Source organism: Perognathus longimembris, chromosome 13 (assembly GCF_023159225.1).
Source record: "Perognathus longimembris pacificus isolate PPM17 chromosome 13, ASM2315922v1, whole genome shotgun sequence".
In the NCBI taxonomy this organism is placed as follows: domain Eukaryota; kingdom Metazoa; phylum Chordata; class Mammalia; order Rodentia; family Heteromyidae; genus Perognathus; species Perognathus longimembris.
This window is the reverse complement of record NC_063173.1, coordinates 19,464,549-19,479,098: the sequence shown is the minus strand read 5'-3', so window position 1 is coordinate 19,479,098 and position 14,550 is coordinate 19,464,549. Positions and strand designations below refer to the sequence as shown.

Sequence of the window (14,550 nt, the reverse complement as noted above, 5' to 3'; positions counted from 1 at the left end):
GGTGCTCCACAAATGTATGTTGACTTTTCCCATGACACTGGGCCTCTCTGAAGCATTTCTGCATGCTAGTCCTTTCCCAGCCTTCAACATATTGCCCTGGGAGAAGTACCCTGCCCTTCTGCAAGACTTCTACTCATTTTGGCATCTTTCATCTTGTCCACCCATCTCCAGCACTCCTTTCCCAGCCCCTCAAAGAGCCCTTACCTTCCAAGGTGTTCCTGCGGCCATCTGCACCAATGATGACATCAAACTCAAATTCAGAAAGGGCATGGTCCGTAGGGAGGAATTCTGCCCGCCAGCCAATTTCTACCAGGATAAAAAGATGAGGTGAGCTGACAGGAAGAAGTGAGTGAAAAAGTGATATCACTCCTCTATGCTGGCCAGGAGAAATGCGTGAGGATCCCAAAGAACCTCTGGAGGAAAGGGCTAGAGATTCATGCTCCCTCTGACATCCTCAAGTTTTGATATTAGTTCAATTCAGAACCAACCAAATCAGCAACATCAATTCTATGCCTGATTTTGCTGACCCTCACTTGGAGTCTATCCTTTGTGATTCACAAATCATTCTGCTGTCTTCCAGTTCCCCCATATTTTTTTCTCAATGGCTCTATACTGCCAAAGAACTCAAACAAATGAATGGGCAGGCTGTCACAGGGCCAGCTTCAATTTCTACTTTTGCTCAAAATGTTTCATTGGGCAGCACTTTGCCTCTAAACACATTTTCAGGTGAATCATAGCTGTGAATTGAATGTCCAGGAGAGGTGCGGGGGTGGCTTGAAGGTCAAAGTCTCTGAATACCAAATAATAATGCTGTCTTGCTATACAAGTAATGAAAGCTCTCTAAATTCTCAAATGCTCTAGCTAGGGCATAGGAGAAGTCACAGTTGCACCCTCTGTAGGAAACTACAAGGTCTTTGGCACTAAACTCAAAACCTACAGTCCTTCCCATGCTAGAAACAACTTTGGTAATGAGTAAGAGGTCAAGGCTTTCAAACTAACTCAAATAAACATAAAGAAGGAGAAATAGAAACATGATAGGACATATTTATATGGATGATTTTCATAGCTTATAAAATAAACCTCGATAAGTTTAAAGGCATTAGATACAAAAAGGTATCTTATTTATTTTATGATGCTAGTGATCAAACTCAGGACTTTGTACATGCTAGATAAACACTACCACTGAGTTATCACCAGCCTTATCTCCATAACATATTGATCCTTTATCTAGGTAGCACTGGGACTTGAACTTAAGGTCTCCTCCTTGCTAGGCTAAATGAACCAATACTGAGCCACACTTCCAGTTTCATTTTCCACTGGTTATTTTTGAAATATGGTCTTGCTTCCAGTCTGAGTGTATGCTTGGGCCACAAACTGCTTATTCTGGGCTTCTTGCAGTTGATGGAATCACAGGCAGGCCCTACTATGTTCAGTTTCCCTCTATAGAGATAGAGTCTCATGGAATTTTCTGCCTGGAGTGGCCTGAAACTGTGAGCTTCCCAAGTAGCGAAGATTACAGACATGAGCTACTGGTACCCAGTTTTATCTTATGGCTTCTTTGGATTTTAAAGTACCTTGTAGGTACAAGATGTTTACTAGACTTTCTAGGCACCATAGGAGCACCCACACAATTCTGCCTGAACTCTCAGACCCAGTTTCAAGTGAATGTGACAGAACTTTACCAAACTACCAAATCTGTTATCTTTCTTGCTATTGATTATACTCCATTAGACAAAATAGAGTCTCCCAAAGACAGGGTAACCAAATTACAGGTTTCAAAGTTCAGTAATAAATCACCCAAAATTGAAGAGTAAACCTAAAGTGATAGCAGTGGTTTAAGAAGGTAAAGCTATCTTCCAATAGCAGGATGTCATATAGCTTCCAATGAAAACAACACTTGCATACACATCCTCTGTGACCTATGAATGAAATAGCTGGCTTGCAATACCTGACTTTGAGGCAGAGAAGGAAAATAAATTATACTGTACTTTGATTTTCTTGATCTTCAGGAGGCTCTACAACCTTTACAAACTCCACATTCACATGGATTTCAACTCCCAACATCAGGGCCACCTTGAATAGGATGAGCTGCAGTTGACGAATACCTGTCAAGAAGTGAGATGAAGAGAGTTGAGCCATCAATAGCAGTATCTCAAAACTTCTTATATGCAGAAGGTGGCATGAGCATAGCTCTGGGATCTTAGCACAGTAATGGATCAACAATGACCACCACCGGGTTTGTGGCAAACATTCTGTGTCTTCTCATTTGTCCTGCACAGTGGTCCTTGGGAACCACAGTTATTGATGAGGCTTAAGTGACTTGCTCATGGAATCTCACACATTACCAGAATGTGGGCCCAGTTCTATCTGATTCAAAAAAACCTGTTCTAGCCATTTGATGATGCCATTGTGAGAAGGGTTCCAGTCTTTCCTTCCTCCTTCCTGAGCTGGCCCTGGCTTGCTAATGTAAAGATGGAAGCAGGATTAGGGAGAGAGAGAGAGAGAGTTAAGGGCCATAAGTTAGTAATCAAATGGCTCATTAGATGGGATGTAAGATCTAAGTCCTTCATCCTCCAATGGTTAAGGACCACTGTGGGAAAATTCCCACACAAAGCTGGGCTCCTGGTTGTCTTACCTTTTATCCATTCCTCCAAATTCCCCAATGAGCAGAACCTCATTTCTCTATATCTTCCCAAATCCCCACTATTCAGTACAAGGGAGCATCTCTCTGGATACTTTTCTGTAGAATGATTTTTAAACTGTCCATGAGGTCCCTTGTTTTGAGTAGACTTGGGTCCTTTAACATTTACTGAGCAACTACAACATGCCAAGTGCCCAGCCAGTCACAGAAGACAGGAACATACACTGTAATGGAGGAAACAGAGAAGGACAGGGCATGGTGTTTTGGTAGTGGGATGATAGAATAGAGCCTGAGCTGGGGTCCTGAAAGCCAAGGTAGGGTGAACCAAGAATATCAAATCCCAATGGCAGATTTAGAATTATGAAGGCTACAGGAGGCTAGGGCACTTGAAACCAGTAGGCTTCTGGGTAAAACTGTCTTTATAGTGGTGAATGAGAAATCAGATGGCCATGGGAGGAGTATGAGTGGGTACCATAGACAGACCACACCTCCTTTTTCCAGAATTGTAATCAAGTAGCTACAGAGGGCTGTGGCTGGAGGGCAGAAAAAGGTAAAGAACCAATACTTCTATCTGCCTGGGGAAGAACTAGAGTTGAAAGGAAGGGGCCTGCTCTGCCTCTAACCTAGGGCTTTTAGGAAGGAGTGGGTACTTGGGTGCAGAAGGAACAAAGGGGGCTGGAACATGGCAAAAGCCAGTGACCTTTTTTCCTCACAGCACAGGAGGGAGGCCATCTGCTAACAAGTAGGCTGCAATAGAGGTTTAAAAGCACCCTACAGGGAAGTGGGACACTAACATAGGACACAGGACAACCACTGAGCCATGCCAAGCACAAGGGCACAATAAGGGCTAGAAACTAAGTGATTTGAATAGAAGCCAATGAATGGGGTTTACAGAATCCAGTCCACCTTTAGTCATGAAGCCTTCCTTCCAGAGGAAGCCTGGGCCACTGTCATATGTCAAGGTTCCTGATCTCTCTGATTCCAGCACACAGCCCAATGGTACTCAATAAATCCCCCACCCCAGTCTGTCTCTACTATAGGGATTTGAGTGAACCTTGACGATGATCATTCTGAATGCTCCAATCTCACTTTCAGAGTTTCCAAAGCTCTACATGCTGAGTGAGATATTTCCAAAGATGAGGGGTTAAATGACAGCTCTGTCAATGAAGGCAGGAGGGATCCCACAAGACCTGCTGAGGGCCAGCACTGCCCCCCAGGAGGACTAACAACCAAGTGGTACTCAGTGTCATCACTTTCCATTGGTAATTGACACATATTCTTCCATGGGTGGGACAGAAAAATCCTGAAAGTTGACACTGCAGCCTTCTGGGAACATTCAACCTTCTTTCCATTGGACTGTGGAATTTTCTCATCCCAAAGTGGGAATAAACTCTGGAGCCCCTGCTGGTAAATTCTTCCATGTCTGATTAAATGACACCCTATTGTCTCCAGGCATTCCTGCCTAAACCACGCCCCCTCCCTCCACCAATTCATGTCCTCACAAGGACACAGCTCTCTACCCCAGTCCTACAGAAAAGCAGCTCTGGGGATGTCACTGCTTCCTTCTCACTGAAGCACTTTCTTGAGCACCACCCATGGTGCCAGGTAGAGTACTAAGCATGTTGTAAACCTGACCCTGTGTGATCCTCTCAGGAGTTCTAGGAAACCGGCATTAATCTCACTTTATAAGACATAAAGCTGAAGCCTGAGGAGGGTTAAGAAATTTGACTCAGACAGATGGAAAGAGGTGAGACAGACTTTTTAGACTCAAGTTAGTTCAAACACTTGCACTCTCTTGACATGTTAACCCCTTTCACTCCTTGTGAGGCTATAAGGTAGAGTCCTGCCTTCCCCAAAGCCACTCTGCATAGATCTTGCTCTCAGGGACCCAAGCTAGAGCAATGACACAACAGAAGAGCTGTGGCACTTTTCTCACCCTGTGAGCATTCAGAGGCAACCCAGAGTCTGAAATCCACCTTCTCTACCTGCTTCTTATCTTCACTGAAGTGCATCATGACACCTCCTAACAAAAACTTGTATATGAGTGCTGTTGGAGAATACAAATCCATTTGTATTTTGAACCATTCCCTGGTTCAAAAACCTGCCACAGCTTCCAAGCATTAGCAGTAGCATATCCAAAGTCCTTTGCACAAGAGTGTCTTAATTATCTGGCCACCACAATGTTTTTGTGTAGCTTCCTCCTCTGAATTTCTTTAGTAAGTGTGGTGCATTCTTCTGAAGCACTGGGTTTCCTGAGTATGTACTCTGTTGCTTATCTGTGGTTTCCATGATTTCATTCATTCATTCCTTCATTCAACCAATGAGCACTACTATATGTCGAGCACTCTTTTATGTCCCAGCGATAAATATTTTAGTAACTAAGATGTGTCACAGTCCTTGAACATCTGGTGTTCAAACCTAATATGGAATAGTACAGGGCTAGGAACAAGGCACAGAGCTGGCCTTGACTTAATGTCTGTTAGGCTGAATGTATAGAGTCCCAGAGACTATTCACATGGGGCTATCTGGGACTTCTATGTGGAGTATGCTCCACCCACTGTGAGATCTTGACCTTCAGGGTGCCACCAGTACTCCACTTACTGATGTGGTCGATGGAACCAGCACAGAACTTCCCGTAGAACTTCTTGGCTCCCAGGCCCCGCAAGTCATGGATGGTGAAAGGCCAGAGATGTAGCACATTGTTCCGAGAAAAGGTGTCCCTCTTCTCTACCACAACCACTTTGGCTCCTAGATAGGCAAGTTCAATGGCAGTGCGCAGGCCACATGGTCCTCCCCCAATGATGAGACACTGCAGAGGTAAAGATGAGAGATGCTGAGTAATAGTGGTATCACTGGAGGCAAATGCATTAGCAAGGGCGCACAACATGTCTATCATTCATTCATCCAGAGCATGGCCCAGACACCGTGCAAACTCATGGGGGGATGTACAGATAAAGGGACTCATGAGAAGGCACAGTAAGATGAGGGTCAGAGCGGGATTTGACCTCCTTTAAATTCCAGTTCTTGTATTGGACCTCTTAGTTTTCTGTGAAGTAGTTGATGAAGAGTTGCTCTTCCTCAAAGGGTTTTAAGTAAGCTCTCTCTAGAAAAGCATATGGTTATGTCTATGTGACCCCTGATTGGGCAATAGCTTCTTAATATCCAAAGCACATAAAAAATTGATAAATTAGACTTCATCAAAATTCAAAACGGTAGTGTTTCTAAAGGACTGTCTCCCTCCAAAGATGGAGGGAAATATTCACAAACTATATATTTGACAGGGACTGGCATCCAATATCACATAGAGAATGCTTACAATTGAATAATAAAACCACAACAGCCCAGTTAAGACCAAAGAATTTTCATACCACTCCAAAGAAGAAATACATACCATCAGCTAAGTACATGAAAAGATACTCAATGAAGGTCACTGGATCTCAGAGAAATGCAAATGGAAGCCATATTTAGGTATCACCTCCCACTCACCAGGATGGTTATAATAGAAAAGACAAAATGATGAGTGTTGGTGATGATATGGAGAAATTCAGACCTTCATACATTTCTAGTGGGACTGTAACACTGGTGTGGAAGTGTTGGAATAGCCTGGTCAGTCCTCAAATAACTTAGAGCTACCAGCAACTAACTCCTAGGTAAATATACCCAAGAGAACTGGTCACAATAGTCCAAATGGGATCTATCCAAGTATCCATTAATTAATGAAAAACGAACTGTGATCCAGCCAGACAACGTGATTTTATTCAGGGATAAAAAAGTGTAAATCTTGAAAACATTATGTTAAGTGAAAGAAACCCAATGCAAATAGCTGCATATTGCGCATTTCTATTTACATGAAATGTATAGAATAGGGAAATGCAGAGAGCTCACAAGTAAATTAGTGGTTGCCAAGGAATAGGGGTTCATTGGATTGGGGAGCATGCCACTGGACTTGACATTTCTCTTTGGAGTGTTTTTTAACTAGATAGGGATGATTGCAAAACTGTGAGAATATAGGAAAACCATTCAATTACACACTTGAACCAGGCAAATAATACAGTAAGTTGAATCTTAATAAAAATTGTATGGGAAACTGCATATGGTATAGTGCTTTGCACTCACTAGTGTAAATTTTATTATTATTATTGAAACCTAGTCTCTGTCTTCCAGAAACTCTCAGGTCAGGGGTAAATTCAGACTTTGAAATAATTAAAGAAAACCCCATGTGCTTAGTCTATTTGGAACCCAGGAGGGGAAAGTTAATCCTGCTTAGTAGTCTGGAAACAACTTCATAGAAGACCTTTCTAAGTTATCATTATAATCATCATCATTGCCTATACTTGTTGAACACTGCAAAGGGTCAGACACGACACTGCTTTCCAACTGCTTTACATATGTCAGCTTTCAATCTTCCAAAAAACATACTGCTCATAGGAAGGAACTAGGCTATTTTTGTAGTATGCTATTTTGCAGATGGAGAAAATGAGGCATGAAGCAGTTCAGCAATTAGCCCATGGAGTCACAGATTGAAAGGGACAGGCCAGGATTCAAATCCAGATGATCTCATTCCAGAGCTCATCCTACGGTATTGCTCTGGTTTACCAAGAATGAAAAAGGAGAAACATTTCAATGGAGGGTATAGTTCACTCAATGAGAAGGGAATTCAGGGTGGAAAGAGGGGACGCTTTAGAGGAGAAAAGAGAGGACTGTTAGCCTGGAGCCCAACAATGTAGGTCTTTCATGTCCACAGGTGATAAATGAGACTCTACAAGTGCCATGCTCAATTCTCAATAGACAGTGCATGCTGAACAAGACCAGGGCCCTTCCCCAGGGAAGAAACAACCTTTCAGGAAAGCAATGGAGAAAGATGGTGATTTAGGTGGTTGCATTGGCCCAAAGCCCTTCCATTCAAGCATTATTGTATGAGCAATTCTGATGCCATCTAAAACCAGTGTTCCATAGCGGTGTTCCAGCCCTTCCCGAGATAGGAGGTCACCAAGGTATCAACAGCCAAGGCTGCCCAGCAAGAAACCAGGCAGGACCAATGCCCACCCCTCATCCCTTGATATTTCAGAGGCATCTGGAAAACTTCCCTCTGCTCAGGATCAGGCCTTATCTTAGAAAAACACAGTCCCCTTCCTGAGCAAATATTCCATCCTCCAGCTATCACTCAGCTGGGTTGCTGAGCTCCCAAAGGGAGAGTCCAATCAAGGGTATCAGAAGCTCCCACACCACAATCAGTGTAGTTTACTGGTTGGAATCTTCCAGAGAGTTTGTGGACATCCAATTAGGGGAAATGAAGTCATTGCTGAGATACGACTCACCCTAGAGACATTGAGGAGTGGGTGGGTGTGCAGGGCACCAGTTTCCTCCCTGGACAGAGGCGCCTGGAGAGAACTGCTCCTGAAGCCGGGCTCCCCTCTTTATCTCACACCCCAAGCAGCTCCTCAATCCACATAGCCAGACAATGACGGTCTTTTCTGAGCATGCTCCAAACCCCACGCTTGTGAGGTTTGCTTTGGGGTGAAGTCTGGATTCACTGCATTTCTTTGCAGTTACTGCATCTTTTCCTGTTTGTGAATTGTGTCACTCTAGGGCCAATGCTGGAGGGGGCTGGAGGATGTGGGGTGATGAAGGGCAGTGAGGGGAGGAGGGGGGAACCTCCCACAGCCTTCTGTCCCAGACCTGACCAATTACTATCCCTGGACAAGGCACAAGACCTCTTTCCTATAGCCAGACACTGCTGTGCATTTTATATTCAATGTTGTTGCTATCTTGTCTGTTCCTTTTTATCTACACCTGAATTGCCATTGGCATTTCTCACTGGCCTAAGCCACAACATATATTCTGGGCCTGAGATTTCAAAAACATCAATCACAGGATTATTTAAAGGCAAAGCAAATACCAGTGGGCCTAATTATATCAAGAGAGAAATCCAGGCTGGTGAGAGAGCCTGCTGGCTGGGGGCCAGGACAATTCCCTTGAAACCTGCTAGCTATGACTAGCATGTAGACCCAGAGTTCTGATCAGAGGCCCAATATCATGACAGCCATGTGACTGGGCAGAGGAACAGGTGCAGAAGGGATGTCCATGGAGCCCATGGTTGATACTGTCAATGGTGGACATGACTCCGACGGATTACATAGGCAAAGTGTTGCGCTAACGCAATCCAAAGGAGCTGTTTCCTTTCCCCAAACCCATCCAACCCATTGTCTTCCAAGGATTTCTTTCAAATCCACCTCGAGAACTTCCTCAAGCCCCTAAATCAGACTGCACACGGCTTCCCAGTGCTCCTAGTAACCTAACCCCAATTGCTGTCCCAGAACTAAGCTGTGTGTTATGAGCAGTTGTAAGATCTGCCAGGCTGAGTGCTCCTCAAGAGCTTTTCAGTGTCCTGTGCACTTCTGGGTGCCCAGAAGTCAGTATGGGCCCCAGCATGTAGAAGCTTTAACACATAGCGAATGGATGACTAGACTTTTCATGACCATCTCCAAGCAGTTTCTGGCTCTGTTAGTTAGAGGGATAGAAGTTTAGTGCTTGTCCATCAAGGTTAATGTCCATAGATTCCCACCCAGACTGAGGGAGTAGGGGTCTGCCAAGGGCACTGTCATCATGGATGTCACAGCCTATCTGTGTGCTGGGACGACATGAACTATTACTCATTGGGGAATGAGGCAGATCCAACACTCGCAGGAAATCCTCAGCAGAGTTCAGGCCTCCATGTTAGCAAAGATGAGAGACAAACACCACTTGGAAAAAAATCAGCTCTGTATTTACCAAGTGGCAGGAGGGGGTCACGGCTAACTTGCTCAGCTAAAGCATAAGGGCTAGGGTGGTGTTAGTTCACATACAACTCTTGTTCTGCTTCAAGGGAGTCCTAAAAGCATGACCCATTTCTTGATGTCAAAGCAACCACTCCTCCCAGAAAGTAGGTGAATGGATGCTGGAGCTGGGCCCATTCCTAGAGGGAGATGTAGAGGGACTGGGGCCTTGATCAGGCCTCAGCAGTTTTCAGGCTTTGTTTGTATCTCCTAGCTCTGCTCTCTTCGGTGCTGTGTGTGCAGATCTTGCAGTGAGGTAGCTGTAGAAGGCCAGCAATAGAGTTATCTATACATAAGAGGACTGTTCCCCAATGTCCTGCACCTCTGTGGTAGGATGATTAGAACATCTCAACTGTACCATGACCAGCAGTTCTGACTTGCTAGTCACTGTTCTAGCCATTTAGTGTATTTCATCCTTGCAACTGGTCTACACAGGTGTTAGTTCCATCCCTATTGTATAAATGAGGAGTCTAGGTAGCTAGAAATAGCAACTCATGCCTGTAATTCCAGATACTTGTGAGGCAGAGATTAGGAGGATGGTGGTTATAAGCCAACTTGGGCAAGAAGTTAATGAGAATCCATAAAAAAAGAAACCAAGAATGTTGTACATCTGTACACCCGTAATCTAATACAGGATATGTGGGATACATAGATAGGAAAATTACAATCTGATTCAGGTTCTGGGAAAAAGTGAGACCCTGTTGTAAAAACAAACACTAGAAAGGAATCAAGAAAGGGCTGGTGGTAGAGCTTCTACTTGGCAAGCACAAGGCCCTGAGTTCAAACTCTGGTACAAAAGAAAGAACAGAGGTATGAAGGGAGGGAAGAAGGAAGGGAGGGAGCAAACAAACAAGCTTATTCAAGTGCCTTTATTATTCCCATTTTTGACTTAAAAATGGAGACAAGGGGTAAGAAATTTCCCCAGGATCATATAACAGGGAGGTAGTCAAGTCTAGATTCCAATCTAGAGAATGTTGGTCCAAGGTCTGTGTTCTCAATGGTTTGCCTGGGTTTAGGGACATTGAGGCCATAGTAGGCTCTGGATGGAGCCAGAGTTCAGCCTGAGCACTGGACCTCCACACAGGAGGGAGGATGGAGCAGGCTCCTGCTGAGTCTCATGCACTTCCTCCGGGTACAAGCTCCAGGCAGGATGGAGCTTGAGTGTGTGTAAGTTCTGTGGCAGGTGGCACAGCAGTGGAGCTCAGGCTCAGATGGCACAATTTTCTGTGCTGAGCTGGTGACCTGGCAGTGAGCTGGGCATCAGGAGGTCAGGTATGGTGCTGTCTCCCTGGTAGCAGCAGCCATCCTGCATACTCACCCGCATGCCAGTTCTCTTAGGCAGCACCTTGGTGCCAGGAACATGCCACCATACTTCCTGCCGTGGCTTCACAGCCCTCCTGGCCGTTAGAATGAGCTATTCCTCTAAACCTAGGCAGGAAGCCCCTACTAGCTGTTACTTGGTTACTGTGAACAATAACAGAACTGTAGGATGAGGAACATTCAAATCCAAGGTGCCACCCACATGCCTACAGTGCAGGAGTTTGCTGGGGGCAGGGGGATGATAGTGGCCTCACATGATTACTTTACAGAGCAGCATAGATGGGGATTCGTGAGAGAGCTGGTCCCTATAGTTCTAGCGCAGGAGTCTCTAAGAGGGCTGTGGTTAGTCAGAGCTCTGCACAGACACTTCAAGTGCCACCCTGGGTGGGAAGCTCAATCCCCTCTGGCTGATATGACTCTGCCCCATGCTAACTCTGTCCTGTATCTCAATCATAGCCAGTCAGTCCTCAGTAACAATTATGCACTACTCACTTCAGAAATTTGCAGAGAGGAAATGGAAAGAGAGATTCCATTTTCCACACTTTCCTTCCAGAAAAGAAATGCTTTCAATTCTGCTTGGTCCCTCTCCAAGAGGCTGAGCCACTCTCACCCCTCTGGTGAGCAGTGTAACCAGGTGCTCCAAAACTAGATCTAGACATGGTTTCACTTGCAAATATCTTTCCCTTTTGCTTTGTGAGTACATGCATACCAGCACCTGGTCTAGAAGTTATAAGCACAGTCTTCAAGGCCTGTACTGTCTCTGTGTGCTGACTGTGCCTTATGGCATCTCCCCATCTAAGTAAGATTCCCAAAGGCAAAGCATGAATGTATTCCCAGCACAGCTTCTGCCCATGGAGAGATCTCAAAAACTCAATGCAGGTCCACCTTTGCTGTGGCTTGGGTGCCTCTACCACGAAAAGCAACCGTAACAACAATATTAATAGGATAAAATATGGAGCTCTATCTTGTTGCCTGGTAGTATATATTCAGAGCCATTTGGGAGCTGAGGAAATGATCATGGGAAGATTATATAACTTTGACCATGATTGTAGAAGGAGGGTAAGATCTCAGAAGCCAGACTCAGTCAGTCCCACAGTAATTCTTCCAGTTTGCATGGGGTATTAAGTAGGAGATTATTAATATTCTCCCTCCCATCTAAGATGCATAAAGACTACCTGGATAGCTCTGTGGAGTTGGAGGCTCAGATTCCTACATGGAATAGAAAAATAAACACAATGAATGCTAGACTAGTTGGATCTCCTTGTGAGTATGCTAGACTAAGGTAGTAGTCACAAGTATAGGTATGTCCAGGAGACGGAACATGCCAGGAGAATTGAGATAGAAATTAGAGCAACAGTAGAAATGGCACATTTAGAAAGAGGATGGCAGTTTGCAGAGTGTGGGGCACCTAGCTGAGACAGAAGTATGTGTAGGATTGGGGAAGTATATGTAGGTGGGGAAGACAAAAACCAGGCAGAAAGAGAATGAGTCAGATTCTGGAGGGGTTATCCCTGACATCTTTAAAAAATTATTATCTTTAGTTGTGCAGAAGAGTTGCCATTGAACAAAGCAGTTTATGAATATAATGCATCTTGATCACTATCATTTCTTGCAACATTCTCATCCACCCCTCTCAACCCATCACTTTTCTTAATTTTGTAGGACACATTGAATTCTTAACTCCATTCTCTTACCTCCTCACTTCTCTTCATTCAGGGCCCAGATACCTTAATGAGTGTGTATACTCTCTTCTCCTTTTGGATATTAAGGGTTTGGAGCAATGACAAATATAGTGAGAAGAGAACAAAAAAAGCAGAGATGGAGAAAGGGATAGCTACAGTGCTTGAAACCGAGGATGCACTCCTATGAACCTTTCACCCTGACAACTTTCAGGCACCGCTTTGCACTATCATCTTCCTTACTCTACACTTGGGAGTGCCTAGTCTGTCTCAGTCATCTTCTCTCCTTGACCTTCACACTATCTACTTATATGGCTTACACTTATATGTTGATGATGCTCAAAATTATTCTCACACTCCTCTAGTTCTAGAATCCCATGGCTGCCTAACCACTGATCTCTCCAGTCATCTAATAAGTTAATTCTCAGGTAACAGATATGTCAGCAAGCTCTTCATTGTCATGCCCAATCTACATCTTTCCCATCAAAACTGTCTGGGTAAATGCATACCTACTTTTCTAGCTCCTCAGATGAAAAATCTGCAATCACCCTTGATTCTCCTTTTCCCTCACTCCACAGTCACCCAGCAGCAATCCTTTTAGCTCTCCCTTCAGAGCAGACCCAGAACCCAACACGTTTTCACCTCCTCCATGCTTCTACCTTATCCAAGTCACTCTCTTCATCTGATCTCTCTACTCCCACTGTTGTCCTCTTCTAGTTCCCCTCTCCCTCCACCCCCCCTCCAGCAGCAGTTCTTCTAAAACCAGGTCATGTCCTTCCCTGATCATGACCTCTAATGTTTTCCTGTTGCTAACAGAACTCAAAACCAGAGGACCTCACCAATAGCTTCAGAACTCCATGTGACCTTAACCTCCAATTGCCTTTGGAGTTTAGTGTCTACCATACCCCTCCCTCTGCACTCCAGTTGTGATGATTTCACTAAGCACAGTTGTGAGGGCCTTATCACTTGCTTCTCCTTCGGCTTATATCTTAATATCAATACATCAATCACATTTAACCACTGTACTTGGTGACTACCATAAAGAGCCAGGAGAAGACAGGGGAAACTCCCACATGGTTTCCTTGGTAGCATGTCACAAGGGAGTTAAATAATTCTTCAGATCTGTTTACCAAGTTCTCTTATGGCCTCCTCAAAGGCAGGCACATTCTCAGCTAAGATCCTAGCACAGGGGTCATTTCAGAAAAGAGAGCATGATTTCTGAATTCCTTATCTTCCCATATGTCCCACTAGTTTTGTTTTGTTGGGGGGGGTATGACTAATATACCACCTGTCACTTCTCTTTTCTCTTTACTGGCACCAGGGAGGATCCTTCACCTCCTTGCTCTTTTCTGAGAAGACAACTTCACTTTTGTTAGACTTCTCTGCCAGTGACAGAATCTATCCAAACTAGCTGAAGAAAAATAAAACGAAACACACAAATGCAAGGAAAGAGCTGGAAGTTTTTTTTTTTTTTTTTACCACACTCAGAAGAGGGCTGAGTCTTGACAACAGCTGGATCTTAAATTTCTCAGGATTGTCTATCATTTGCTTATCTTTGATATACTCCCTGTATTCTATAATGCTGCAATGAATATTCTGGCTGGTACTGTTTTCCAACTTAAGTGTTTCTCTTGGACACATTTTTGAAATGGAATGATTAGATAAGGCTTATAAAGATCAAATAGTACCAAAACACTTTCCAATAGAGAGAGAGGGAGAAGGGGAAGAAGTAAGGGAGAGTAAGAGAGGGAGAATATTCTGGAAGGCCTCAGAATGCCAGTATCCCTGGCACCACACTGGCCTGGTGTTTGTGAGAGCAGCAGGCAGCGGAAGATTCTGGCAGGAAAACCACAGCAATGGCAGGGCATCTCTTTCCTGGCAGACTTGGTGGCTTCTTGAAGGAGCCAACAACATGGGTCACTTAATACAGTGTTAAAGGCCGAACACAGGTCTGCATGACCACCTACACTTGCCCAGGCCTGTGATGAGCAGCTGTCAGTCTACCTGATGACAAACGATTTCACTCCACAGGTGCCACAGCCAGGGCCACTTGAGGTCAGGAGTGGCATCTCTGAGTGTCTTACATATCTTCTGC

The 14,550-nt window shown here is 44.5% G+C and overlaps 1 protein-coding gene across 5 annotated transcripts in view; it reads right to left on the bottom strand.

Annotated features, from left to right (window-relative positions):
- The window catches only part of Mical2 (microtubule associated monooxygenase, calponin and LIM domain containing 2), a 190,002-nt gene that overhangs the window by 107,363 nt on the left and 68,089 nt on the right, over positions 1-14,550 (bottom strand). For all 5 annotated transcript variants that reach the window (XM_048359417.1, XM_048359414.1, XM_048359415.1 and 2 more), the window contains exons 4-6: positions 5,243-5,450; positions 1,989-2,105; positions 205-306 (exon numbers count right to left, since the gene is read on the bottom strand). In XM_048359417.1, the coding sequence (XP_048215374.1) occupies positions 205-306; positions 1,989-2,105; positions 5,243-5,450 (427 nt within the window). The remainder of the gene's footprint in view (positions 1-204; positions 307-1,988; positions 2,106-5,242; positions 5,451-14,550) is intronic.